The 13,978-nt window shown below is 39.6% G+C and overlaps 1 protein-coding gene across 5 annotated transcripts in view; it reads right to left on the bottom strand.

Annotated features, from left to right (window-relative positions):
- The window catches only part of GULP1 (GULP PTB domain containing engulfment adaptor 1), a 125,837-nt gene that overhangs the window by 15,741 nt on the left and 96,118 nt on the right, over window positions 1–13,978 (bottom strand). For 3 of the 5 annotated variants that reach the window (XM_066322508.1, XM_066322506.1, XM_066322507.1), the window contains exons 7-10: window positions 12,976–13,092; window positions 12,524–12,616; window positions 3,161–3,385; window positions 198–336 (exon numbers count right to left, since the gene is read on the bottom strand). In XM_066322508.1, the coding sequence (XP_066178605.1) occupies window positions 198–336; window positions 3,161–3,385; window positions 12,524–12,616; window positions 12,976–13,092 (574 nt within the window). The remainder of the gene's footprint in view (window positions 1–197; window positions 337–3,160; window positions 3,386–12,523; window positions 12,617–12,975; window positions 13,093–13,978) is intronic. The other 2 variants (XM_066322510.1, XM_066322509.1) reach the window with 1 other exon arrangement.

Raw genomic sequence — 13,978 nt, 5'->3', positions numbered from 1 at the left:
TGTTTATAATGCAACTTGGCAGCAACATCAAGGGCTTGGGGAAGATGGCAGAAAGACGAAACGGCATTAGTGAATGCGATTTACCAAAACTGTATTTGGCTTTTCATGCAAAACGTACGTAAAACTTTAAAGATGCTTTATTAAAAAAAAAATAAAATAATGTAAGCAAAAAGTAGGTCAGTTGTTACAGAACTTACTGATCTCTGTAGATCTACTGGGTACTGGAGGAAGCTGTGTACCATTGCGAGTAGGTGTTGATGACTGAGGGGATATGGGAGAAAAGGGAACCATATCAAAGATGTCAGTGGAGGGTGATTTAGGTGTCACACTGCCTGCCTACAATAAGGACAATAAATATTAGGGCAAAGTTTCACATGACAAAGATCACAATACTGAATTCTTCAGCATGCAGATAAGAGTCACATTTTGAAAAAAAAAAGTTAAAAAACAACCATCAGCATGCAAACCCCAGCTCCTGACAACAAGCAAATGGCATTTGCAGTACAGACCCTTGACACATGCTAACACTCCCCAGTACGAAAGCAGCATTGTAATTTTTCCATTTTCAGTTGAAAATGTATCACAGTTACACCTGCCAAAGCTGTGACAAGCAGTTCTCTCTTGCAAACATACAAGCACAGACACCTTCACGAGACCGAGTCTAGGTAATATGGCAGCAACGATGTGCTCTGCTCTGGAGAGCACAGAACCAAGTTAAAAGACACAATCCCAGTATTCTTGGTTTACTAACTCTTCTTTACGTGAACTCTCTTTTGGCAGCTTAGAGAAACTGGTATGATCAAAGCTTTAAATGTGTTTTTCCATAATAATAATCCTGACGTGATACACTGAATATCGATTTCCAAAATAAACCTGTTGTGCTCAAAGGTACAACTGAAGATATTTCATTCAAAAGGCCCAGGACTTTGGAAAAGGTTAAAAAAAAAATACTGGGCAAGCAAGAAACCCCAAATCCACCAATTACGACAATTCAGCCATATTGGGTTTTGAATGGTTCATTCCTCCTGCAACCAGTCTGCTACTTCAGGGCACAAGCAAGGCACAGTCGAGTCAAAATATACTGAACACTGAAGACAGAGGATGAAAGAGATTAAAACTGAGACTGACAAGCTGAAGGCAAAGCTAGTTTGTGTGCTCGTGTTATTGCTGAGAAAAGACAGAAATTCCCACATCCAGTGTATTAGAAAGGCCAGCCAGGCGCAGCAAAGGTCTGCAGCTCTGAAACAAAATTCAGTTTGCCCAAACTATCCATGCAGAAATTTTGAGGCATGAGTTAAATGAGTCACATGGATCCTTTTATTCAGAATACACAGTATGATAACCTGGCAAGCAGGTAGTCCTTAGCACTGCTTGTCCATGAGAATTCCATGGATAAACCCTTATTTTGGAACGCTCCTGTCCTCAGTGCCTGTGCCGCAGACCTGCACCTGCCCTGGGACAGCTCTTGTCACAGATTCCCAAGCCAAGTAGTACAGGCAACCCTGAACCACCCCTATTTCCCTCTGGAGGTTCTCTGCAGTGGCTGCTGAGCAATCAATATTTCTATATTGATCCACAGCCTTCCTCTGAAAGTGCTGCTAAAAGAGGAAAAAACGCAGGGCTCTCAAGTCCTACACTGCCTATTTCTTGGAGGTTCTGTGATTCTTAGGAGTTTTGAATTCATCTTTTAAATTTGTATTAATATTCTAAAATTGGATTAAGAGAGATCTATAACTGTTCAATATCTAAAAGAACCTGGGGTATTTCTTCCAGATATACAGAAGCATAGCAATAAAAAAAAATCTACATTTAACACGCTGCTTTTATTTTTTTACCTTAAAAAAACCCACAAAAAACCTCAGTCATTGCAATTCACATTCTACAGGTGAATTAACTTCATACAAGAACCAGATTTTAACACATCCAAAATTCTTACTATCCTCAACTTGAGTTACTAGTGGAATTCCAAAGACCATGTGCTGTGAAGATTCCAGTGCAGAGTTAAGACACCACAAGCCCCTGTTAGTGCCCGTGGATCTTGCCTTAACCCTGCAGGGACCCAGGATAATCCAATCACTGCCAAGTCATCCGCTCCCACTCAAAGCAGAGCAATGGATGTGCTGGACCCAAAATAAACATAATAAAGAAGCCCACCCCTTCCTTCATCCAAACCTGGCTGGGACTGTAGCTGGGCTTTTGTCGGCATCGGGAAGGTGGGATCAGGTTTAGGGGATAAAGAAATGCTTACATCACCTCATTTCCATCAACTCCCACGGGTAATCCTAGAATGCCTTGGAGATCATATGTGCTAATGGAACATCTTATTATTTGCTAAATGTTTACGGCTATCTAGAAGATAGATAAAGAGCACTTACATCTAGTTTTAAATGTGTCTTTCAGGCAAAAAAAGAAAACCCAAACTTTAGACTCATTTCCCAGTTACAATCCATTTTGTTGAAGTCACTTACTGGCCATTTTGATTCTACTGATATTGTTTAATTAACACTGTAAGTGAATTAAGAAATGTGTATTTTGAATATGGATGAGCACAAGAAGCATTTTTATTTAGTGAGCACATGCAGAAACCCAGGATGGTCACGAAATAAAGCCAAATATTACTTGCAAATGGAAGAAGAATTGAGGGTATAAGCACATGAATATGAAAAAGCAGGCTAAATGCCCATTTCATATTTGAGAATAATTTTCAACCTTCATTTTGCACAGTTTTTATAAAATATACTGAAAGTTATATAATGGCTCATTGCTTTTCTGTTAATTCATGGGGGAAGAAGCCCTTGAAATTGGACCTTTAGAATTGTTTTGAATCATTATCCTTTTTATAAAGAAATTTAATGAAAGATTGACAGATAACAGAGGTCATTAATTAATGGGCTAATTTAAACACGTTGGAAAAATAAAAACTTAGGTTTTGGGGATGGAAGAGAAAAAGCTCTGTAGAAATAAGAGTAATTCTTCACAAACTCCATATTTTAAGAGTACCCCTAGAGAACCCAAGATTCCTCTGCCCTGTCCTTTAGCCACTGTACAAAATGCACATTTTTAATGCAAGTTAATACACAACAGAAAACAAAAGAAAGCCAAAAAATTAAAAACAAAAACAGAAACCCAAACTGAAAAAGCTTTTGCACAGCAAGATTACACGAGGTCTTGGGCAGCTGTATTCACTGGCAGGCTTTGGAAGACCACTTTTTGAAGGTGGTGGTATTAACAATCCAGGTGGTAGTCTAGAGTCAGGAGAACTCCTAGGAGTAAGCGTAATGGAAGAGATATCTAAACAAGGAGGTGAATCCTCATTGTTACACCAGAAAAAAGTAGAGGGTCTTTGAAACATATGTTCATCATTATCACACTTTATGTGCAGCAGCTGAAAAGGAATCACAGAAAGAGAAAACATTCTGAGGAACAGAACGTGGTAACGTCAGGGAAAGAAGAAAAAAGAAACACATTTCATATTTCACAAAAGCCTGTCAGCAACTTGCTGTTCAGTGATATAGTTATAAGATACAGAAACACTTCAAAACTAAATATAAGAATATGCCACATTTAGAGGTAACCCAGTACCAAGTGGAACAAAGACAATCTGATCCTTGATCATGACACCAAATCAAATGAAGTCAGACATCTTTCCAACAGTGTGTATGAGATGCTAAGAAATGGCTTGATCCAACAAGGTATCAGCAATCTCTCACATCTGCACTTGTAAATTAGCAGGCAGGCACAAGTCTGGGGGGAAGAGTTACTGTGCTGGTTAATGCCCAGGTCAGACTTCTCTCTGACTAACTGAGGAAAAACCTACCATTTATACCCCACCAATGCTGAAGGAACAGCTCATTATTGAACCAAAATCTTCAGAGGACACATTAATCTTTGTACCTCCACAGAAGGGACTGCACACTTGTGCAGGAAGTTCTGACTGGCCAGAGCCAAGGGTTCCACACAGAGGAGGCAGGAATGGCCCCTGGGCTGGAGGTGTCCTGCCTAAACCCCTGGGACTGGCCCAGGCAGGGGCAGTAGCAGATGAGTGCAGCAACAATTCTGAAGCTTGCTTTTTGCTCCCTTTGTAGTGTTACACAATGGGTATGTCATGATTATTTTATTAGAAGTTTGCATAACTCAGTAGAGCAGGATTCAGTCAATTATTTTAAACATTTTTTTTTCAGTGCTATGTAGAAAACAAAACATTTCATATCTTTTTAAAATGAGTCTCTGAGTCTCAGCCTCTTTCTTCACAGATTAACCTGGCTAAGGGTACAAGTGACTGAATGTAGTAATAGTGCCATACTTGAGAATATTAAAACAGCCCACAAAATTACTCAAAACTCGCAATTAAGCATAAAAAAACCCTCACCATAAAAATGTTTTTATCCCCACTTCCAAAATTTCCATACTGGAATTGTGAAATGGAGACTTTGGAATGGTAATAAATACGAAAGAAATAAAAAAAAAACCTACAGGAGAGAATTTTGATTATTTTTTCAAGAGTCTAAGCAGACTAGAGGTAGAAGAATTGCAGTGCTACTGTGCACTACTGCCATGGAATCCCTGCTGCTATACATAACTATGGGGAAAAAAACCAGCCCTTGGAATAATAAACACTCAAAAAGACTAATACAGTGTAATTAAGAAAGCCAAATACTCTCCTGAAATGCAAAACAGCAAAGGATAAGTAATGGACATCACGTGAAAAATCACACAGAAAGCAGCAAAATGCCCATAGGACACAAAGCAGCAAAGCCATGGGGATGGTGTATCAAATCCAGGCAATGGAAAAACTCAGTTCCAAACCAGAATGTACAGCCCTGGTATCATCTGAGCCCTGAACTGGAGCAGTCACAGGTCCCACCAGTGACACTCAGGACACCACACACCATGTGGGGTGGCCAGCTTCCTACAACACTTTTGGGAATGCACCTGCTCAGGAAATGAATTTTCCATAGGAAGTGTTCATTTGCAGAGCAGCACAGTCCCAGTGTTCTGGGGAGTGCTGCTCTGCAGCTCACCCCATGGCCCAGAAGGACCTGCAGGGCTGATGGGCTTCCTGCCCACAGCCCTCGGGGTCCAAGCAGCCCACAGACACCACAGGGGCAGCAGGGAAGCGTATTCAACAATGGAAAACAGAGGCACAAAGTGCAGGGGGAAAAGGAAGAGATCCTTACTCTAAAAAATATAACCTGAAAAGGGTGCAGCTTCTGAAAATTAATATTCTTACCCCAAATTATAAAGGAAGGAAATGGAGTAAAAATAATTGAATTATCATTTTATACAGCAACTGTGTTTTGTCCGAAGTTCCCACTCAGACCTGTAGTAACAGTGGCATTGATGCAACATGTCCCAGTTTGGCCCTATTCCATTAACGTAAGAAAAACAACAAGAAATTATACTTCATGAAATTATCATACTAGTTCAGTGGACTTGGTCTCTTTTAAGGTTAGATGTAATTATGTGCCAGCAAAGGATTTATTTTTGACTCATTCTACTGAGAATGGTGCTGAAGATGCACTCTTGTGCTGCATCATGCTAGAAAGCACGATTGAGATTTTATTAATCAGGAAATCACTTCAAAATTGTTTCTTTTTACAAAGTCTCTCTAGACACTGATTTCAATCTCTGAGTCACACCCACATAGCAATCACCTAAATGTGAATTAGAATAAATCAGGAAATGGTTTTGTTCCTTAGAACATTCAAATGGGTAATATTCAGAACCACCACAGTGGGTGACTGCAGTGATGTTCCAGGGAATGGTGAGTGACCTTGAATTGAAAATTATGCATTTAGTCCAGAACCTGCTCATTTCCTGAGATTTGGGACTACTAAGAACACTCGTTACTCCATAACTTACTAATTCATAAAATACTGTTATAAGCAGCAGTTTCATTAATTAACTGCTACATCTTCAGTTCATTTAGTACTTTTCCAGTGACATAAAATATGCCATAGGCAATTTCAAATTCATTTTCTTTAACATCGTAAGTGTAACAGAATTTTATCCCCTCATGAAGAAGTGCTCAAACAACTGAACACAGAATACTATAAATCTAAAAAAGCTGAAGATAGGCGAGAAAGAGAAAAAAAACCAACCAAAAACCATGTGCATTTTCCCACTTGGCAATCTTGGTGGAAACAGGAATCAAGCGATATGCATAAACACATTCCTAAATGGGTTTTGAAATCTGTATAGAGTTCCAACATCTATCTTGGGTTTTTCCCATAAGCATGGTAAAGCTTTCCAGTGAGGGTCACTGGGGCAGGTGGCCTGTGCTTCTGGCTCCCAACAAAAGCTTGGAGGAAAGGGCTAAATCAGTATCTTTAATGCTCTGCTTAAAACTGGAGGGGTTTTGCAGCACCTCCATGTAGGACTATGTATTCCACACCGCTTCTTTGGTAACACCAGTGGTGCATGGAAGAGCACTGATCCTTCTGGGGCTGCTTCTCCCTGCACCTCTTCCTGCTGCCCTTCCCTTCTGCTTCCCCCCATTTCAGTGCTCCCAGGGAACCCTGGCAGCTTTGGGCAGCACTGGCACTGGAAACAGCAGCAAGCAGGACACGATGTGAAGCCAGGGCTGCACTGAGCTCTGGAGGCTGCAGTTCCACACAGCAGCAGCCCCCAAGCCCCCCACTGGAGGCTGCAGTGTCCCCACAGGCAAATGACGAGACGAGAATCCAACGGTGCTCACGTAATCAAGACAGAATGCGAAAAAGGCCAGCCATTAAAGCACTGCCAAGCCACTAAAACAGATGAGAAGTAAACAACAGATACACAAGTCACAGGAACTTCAGCAGCGCATGCAAAGCAGTGAGACAAAGGAAACATTCCACGCCAACATTTCCCATGGCACATGGCAGCGCAGCTCGAGAGGCAAACTAAGGGAACTCTCAGTTTGGGATTGCATGTCCTCGACAGAGGCACTCAGGACACCAAAAAAAGTGATAGTTTCTGTTGCATAACACTTCTGCATTGGCAAACAAAATTCTAGCCATCTGAGGGACTAACTCTTCAAAGTTCTAGAAAGACTGCTCAAACCCATCGACCTGAATGCAGAAAAAATGATCACGAAGCAGTTCATTATTTACTGAATGTGCTGAGCAAACGTAAATCTAATTAGCTACAATATCCTGAGAGAAAAAGCGTGAAGATTGATAATCTGATGTTCAACTTCCACAATATATTTTATGCAAATAAATTTCATTACACAATCCAGTTTTCTCTCTTTCATTTCCAGCTATGATCTCATTGCCTTAATGGCTGCTTTTATAGGTTCAGAAAGAAATTTTATTTTTCCCACAGAGTTTATGAACTGACAGAAAAAGCACCTAAATTATACTGATGTTGATTTGGCCATATGGCTAGATTTCAAGCATCTACAGAAAAATTTTCACAGTGATACTTATAACCAAGCAAGGAGAGAATCCTGATGGTAATTGTATCCCTCAAAAGCAGAACTTGATTGCTGCCAAGGCTTTTCACCCATTTACACACTCTGCAAAAATGCAGAGGGTAGGTAATGGCACTATTCTATCATGTGTTTTGCACCCATTTCACTCTGTCAGTATTATTTCAAAATATGTCCTCAAATAAGCCCTTAGTTGGCCTGCAAAAAAACTGCAATACAAGCAAGAATTATCAGAAAAGCAGTTTTAGACCAACTTTTCATTTGTACATCCTGAACAAGCCCTCCACCTGCACTACTTATAAACTGGAGAGAGAAAAGTCATCCCTAAATTTTTAAATTATTACTACTTTCAATTTTCATATGTAAGTTATTTATTTTGATTTTTTTAAAATAGAGCAACTGAGGATTCACATTAAACTCCCTAAAACTCCAATTCACTATTATCACTTAAAACATAATTTAATTAAAACAATTAGTAACAGATATTTCAGCTGGAAAAATGTTCTGTCTTATGAAATTATCAACTTGAAATATTTTTGATTCTGTGCTTAAAACGAAGCTTTAGCTTACAGTCCACTGCTTGCATTTTCTTCTCTTAGTTAGACCGTGCATGGATTTTTGGATAAGTCATCAATTCGTACACATTTTGATGTGAGGGATCAGCAAATTAAGGTGCTTTAGTATTTGTATTAGTATTTAGTACTTATGTTCTGAAAAGAACACGTTCACCACTACTATCCAAAAACTGAATATGTGAGCACAGGGGCAACTCCTTTTGGAGAATTAAATCTGTCAGCAAAGCCACATATTGCAGTCCAGCCTGGCACATCACATTTGGTCTAGAGTTTGTGAAACTACAGAAAAAATGTTTTTAAAACATTTTGGAAATAAAACAGGATTGGAATTTTAAGTCTTGATAGTATTACATCTGATGCTGAGCAAATGGTTTTATTTCATATTTAGCTACCAACTTATTTTCACTGACAACAGGAAGTTAAAAAAGTTTATTTCAAATGACAGCCTGGATGTATCTACTTAAAAATGAAGCATGCTGAAACATTTTTTTTTTTAATGTGCAGTGAACCAGATCCCTAAAACCATACACATATTAAGTTTTCCCCCTACAGTTTCAAGATGCTCTTACATTCTATTTTCTTTTGATACTGAAGTGAAAACAGGAAATTTAATCGGATGCTGCTTGTGGGAAAATGATCTGGGAATCAGAAGACTGAGCTGTCAGAAAGAGCAGAATTGGCTTGCTTTAAAAAAAAAAAAGCAAACAAGAAAACCCCACAAACCACACAAAGCAATGATAAAGGTCAGTGATATAACACAAAAAATTCCCCCTGCTGAACTTCTAATTTCCCAAAGAGCTTTTTTTCCTCCCTTCTTCATTTCATTGAAAACTAAGGGGAAGACTAATGTGTCTAGAATGAGTAAAGACACACTAAAATCAATGCTCCTCAGAAGCAGGAATGAAGAAATTCTAGACTGGCACTGCATGCAAATGGTACCAGGGCTTCCCAGTCACTGCCAGTGGGAGAGGCATTCTGCCCTGGATCAGGACCTGAATATATAAAGCGTGACAGTGACATCGTGTGCTGTCTGTCACAGCAGCGTGTCACTCTACAGGTGAAATAAATTCTAAAAGCTCCTAATTCTTGTCTCCTGGGGGTGGAACTGACTTGGCTGACACTCAGCCTGCTCAGACCCCCTGGCTGCACTGGGATGGGCCCCGAGGGAGAAGAGGACACGGCCCAGAGGGATGTCAGTGCTCCTGGTGCTGTGTTTGTGCCCTGCTCTGGGAAGGAGCTGCTCGCTCCATCACCTTGCTGCTGGGGTGATGCAGCAGCTGCTGACTGCCAGGGGCTGCTGTGGCCATGCTCTGAGCACAGCAGCAAGGGCTCAACAACCTGCGGGACAGCGAAGCCACTGGAGCACCTCTGCAAACGCTGGGAGAGCACAAACAGCATGCCAACAACCAAACACAACAGGGGAAGCGCGAGAATCCAAGGTGCTGCTCAAGCACAAACAGAAGCAACTTTTGACCATCTGTAGTTGGCTTCTGAAACTGAACGTTTCTTTGCAAACTGCTGTGATGCCAGCTAAAGGCACGTGTTCTTTTATCCCATTAGGTGTCAAGGATCAAGGCTAAAACTTTCCATTGACCACTGAACAATCCCTTCACTAGGCCTCAGAGCTGGACTGCCAGAAAAGGAGCTCCAGCCATAAAAGATTAAAAAAAAAATTTAAAAAAAAATTATGTTTAAGAAAAGCTTTAGAAAGCTGTTGTATGGCACTGGCATTTCTGTATAGTTCAACAGTGTGATACAAAAAATGCAAGAAAATATAAAACTTATAATTTATAAATCTGTTCTAAGTCAGAAGAACAATTATCTTATATTCACAGCATGTAAAACCAAGACTATCTGCATGGAAGGAAGCTTCCCCCCATCCATACAAAGGTGCTTAGAAATGGGCTCAATCAAGGTATTATTCCCCATGGTGGATATTCAGCTTCATTTAAGCTATTTTATTTCAAAAAATACTATCAGCAGATCTGAAAAGTTTACTCTGACAAAATAATCACAATATAGATCTGTTATTAAATTTTGAAGACAGAGCAGCAGCAGTACAGATATTTTTAGTTTAAATTCAGAAAAAAATCTCCAATTATTTAGTTTAAAGCTAAAGGGACCTTTCTCATTACAGAAATTATGTGGAAACAGGGAGAAAGAAATTTTTGCACTTCTTTTTACTGATAGGAATTGAGACTTTGCAGAATCATACTTGAAATTACAGTTGATTTGAAAAGTGTAAAAAATCAATTGCAAACTATTAACAGGCAATCAATTGTTATATGAATTGTTTGTAATTTTGTTTCTTCATACATATTTGTTGCTCATACAGTGAAAAAGGAGATAGGTGCCATCACACTGCTATCCCAGGCATATTGACTGATAATCCTGTTAACAGACTGAAACTGCCCTAAAAATATTTATTCTTCTTTTTGTCTCACTGCAGTCACTTGTCAGCCTCAGCAGTCCATTCCTTCACTCAACCTATCAGTCGCACTGACGTGGAGCTATTCCTACAGCAGCACACTTGAGAGCTCTCATTTACCATTTCCACAAGACCTGGTCTGGACAGGACCCGCCTGAAAGCTGCCTCTTGCTAAGGGGCCAAAGTCCATAGTGCTTGGTGAGAGCCGCTGTGGGCCTGCAGCTGAGAAAGGTTTTCCAAAAAATGGGCTTGGTTTTGGTCGGTTGGCTTTGTTTGGTTTTAATTTTTGGCTGCACAACTGACAGAAGAATCCTGTAAAAGGAGAGGAGCTTAATCCAAACTCCTGCTTGAAGCAGGATCCAATTAGCTGAGGCTGTTGAGGACCATGCTCAGGGAAGATCCAGCATCTCCAGGAGTATGGATCTCTCTCCAGAGCTCCAACCTCTGGGCTGCTCCAGCACCCACCCATTTATGGAAATCTTTTGTGTCAGAATGGATGCAGATGTTGAACAGGCTCTGAGGTGACTCTTACTGCAATTTTAAGCATTTGTGACAGGAAATGTTTGGGGCTTTCATTTTAAAGATTAAGGAGTAAATAAAACAGTAAAATAAATTAATAGCCAACAGTGATTATTGAAATTAAATAATGAATATCAATATTCTATAGTTTTGTTGCAGCACAAGTACTATTTAAGCAATATACTTGTTCACTGTACCAAGAGTAATTAACAATAAAACAACATCTAGGGAGAGAGTTTACAAGTGGCTGGCAAATTAATAAATTGAGAGCTTAACTCTTTAATATGGAATGCAACATCATTGTCTTAAAAGACACCACAAATCACAAGGTACCAGGTATTTTGGGGGCATTATTAATAATTTTCTTAATTTTTTTTTTCTTAATGGAATTACAAAGTTCTTTAATTTAAATGAAAGAAAATAATTGATTGCAATGGATTTAAGAGCCTATTTATTTACATTCAAGTATGCATTTAGTTATTATATTCATAAATAAAAATAAACTGTCATCCAAATTGAGAAAAATAAAAGATGAAAGAATTGACTAACCTGATATTAACTCTAGTATTAAAATTGATTACCTATCACTGAATGCTTCATAAGTGAGAAGATATTCATAATTTAAAATGTTCACTGTGGTGGTTACACAGTATTTATAATTTATGGTGCTTTCTCCTCCAAGTAGATTTCAGTAAAAAGAAATGGCAGTCCCTCATGGAACAACCATCTAATCAACATAAAGAGTGTACAGACACTACTGAGAAACTGTCAGCACCACTGCAAAAATGCTTTCGCACTGCCCACAGTTTTGAACATCCATTTGAGGGGAAGTGGTGAACATTCAGGGCAGAAACAAGGCAGTCCAAAATGCACAGCTGAAAAGCAGTTCCTCTAGGTCTAAGATTTTGCCAGGCATTCATTAAGAAACTGGACTTATTTTCACAGCTGCCTAAAGCTATGCAGATGGAGCACACTTGTAAGAAGAGGGGAGTCATTAGGACCAGTCTGCAGTGCAACCCATGTTTTTGGAAGTCCTGCCTAGGTGTCAGAAGTGCCAGCCAGCAATTTAAACAAGCTTCTGTCCCGATCATCTACAGGAACTGCAGAGCAGTTGGCATCTCCAGCGAGGAACCCACCTCTGCTCCTCTTTCCCCAGCATTAGCACCAAGACCTACGGACTCCTTGGCAGGCAGAGTGTCAGTCACAGGGGACCGTGTGCTTGTGGCAAAGGTGTGAGGAGCTCCCAAGCAGCATTCAGGAACCAGAGCCTTTCAGTGCAGAACTGTTTTCCACCCTCAGCTGGCACATTCAGATCTCTGCTGGAATGAGCATCCACTGTCCTTAGGCAGCAACAAATAGGTATGGAAGAGCCACAGCTGGGGAGCTGCAATCTGCACTTCTGCTGCCTCCTCACAATGTCCCTGTTAGCCCAACACTGCCCTTCAACAGACGTGTTACTTGATCACTGCACGCTAATGGCAATCTCTGGGAACAGCAGGGGTGCTCTTAATGATCACAAAATTGATTATAGAGGTGATTATAAAATACAGAGTGGCTTCAGACACAAGAGTTATGTCGTGTACTTACTGGAGATGCGTGCACTTGTGTTATTCTTAACTGGTTTTCCAAATCTTGAACTTTATTTTTCAGTTCTGCATTTTCGGTTTCTAATTCTTGGATCTACAAAGCAAGTGGTTATTCAAGAGCTATTGGGACAGTCACAGATTTCAACAACAGCATTCACTGAGCTTAAGTTTCATCAGAGATCTGGTGATTTAGAATCAAGGTTTAACTTGTTATCTGACTACAAAGCATAATGAAATTTCACTATCCTCCATAGTTCAACTTTGCTTTTTGGCGTCCTTGCAGGACAGCAAAACATAAAATATTTTTAACACATTTCCTGGTTTTTTTTTTACAATCTGAGAATGACGCTGGAAATTTTGCTGAGAATTATGCCTCTATAAAAAGCAGGTAAGACAAATACAGCAGCATTTAATTCTTGTCTCTTAAAAAGAACAACATAGTTCAGAACTTACTCTTTTCTGTAAACCTGCAATTTGTTTCCTTGTTTCAACATCTTTTCCTCCGGATTCCAGAAATTTCCTGTAAGCTAAGTCAAACGCTTGACCAATTGTTAAAGTTATCTCTTCCGCCTTAACATAAAACACAAGACTGAAATTAGTAAATTGAGAATATTTGCTGGAGCTCCTTTCATTTCAGAAGATGACAAAATACTTCCTACCATGTATCATATGCAAAGGCTTTGCCCCATCCACCATGAAGCCAATGCTACAAAGGAGCATGACAAGCACCCCTCAACAAAATACCTTGGCAAAACACTTGGAAAGAATGTAAAAATACTTTGGATAAAGAAAGGAGACTGGACAGTATAAACTGTCTTCAATTTCAATAAACACAGATACCATACTGCACAATGGCTTTTCCTGGTGATTTCTGAAGCAAATACAGCCTGTTCAATCATTAAATATCATTAGAGTCTTTTAAATTTAATGAAATAACGTTTTCATGCCAGTGGATATTTTGACCCTTATTGGTTTTAAATCTGGATTTCAACACTTATTTTAGTGAGTACTATAAAAGCTCACTCAGAATACTGCAGACAAGTATTTATTTGCCCAACTATTTTCAACTACGTATACTCAGAAAAAAAAAATCTGCAGAAATTGCATTTGTATGTGCAAAGTATAATAATTTACTAGTTCTACGCTGATTCATATCCTGTGTTATGATGTGTTTATACAGTCAATGTAGAATCTGTGTCAAAAATCATGGGGATAGAATAAGCCTACAGGAAGCTGATGGAGGACCAAGGTTTCAGAAACAAGTGATGCCAAAGCAGGACCAGTAAAAGTTGAACATATGGATACACCACTTACTTAAACTTCAGCAGAGAAAGTAAATACAGGAAGGAATAACAGTTCTGTCTCAGACACCAGAGAATGTCAGTGCTTGGTGCAATGAGCTGTCTGGGAGGGCTTTGTGGTGTCACACTTGGGAGATGTGGCAGGGAAAGGGGTG

The sequence above is a fragment of the Sylvia atricapilla genome, chromosome 7 (genome assembly GCF_009819655.1).
Source record: "Sylvia atricapilla isolate bSylAtr1 chromosome 7, bSylAtr1.pri, whole genome shotgun sequence".
Lineage (NCBI taxonomy): Eukaryota > Metazoa > Chordata > Aves > Passeriformes > Sylviidae > Sylvia > Sylvia atricapilla.
The sequence above is the reverse complement of the archived record's forward strand: the minus strand, read 5'-3'. Positions and strand labels throughout refer to the sequence as shown.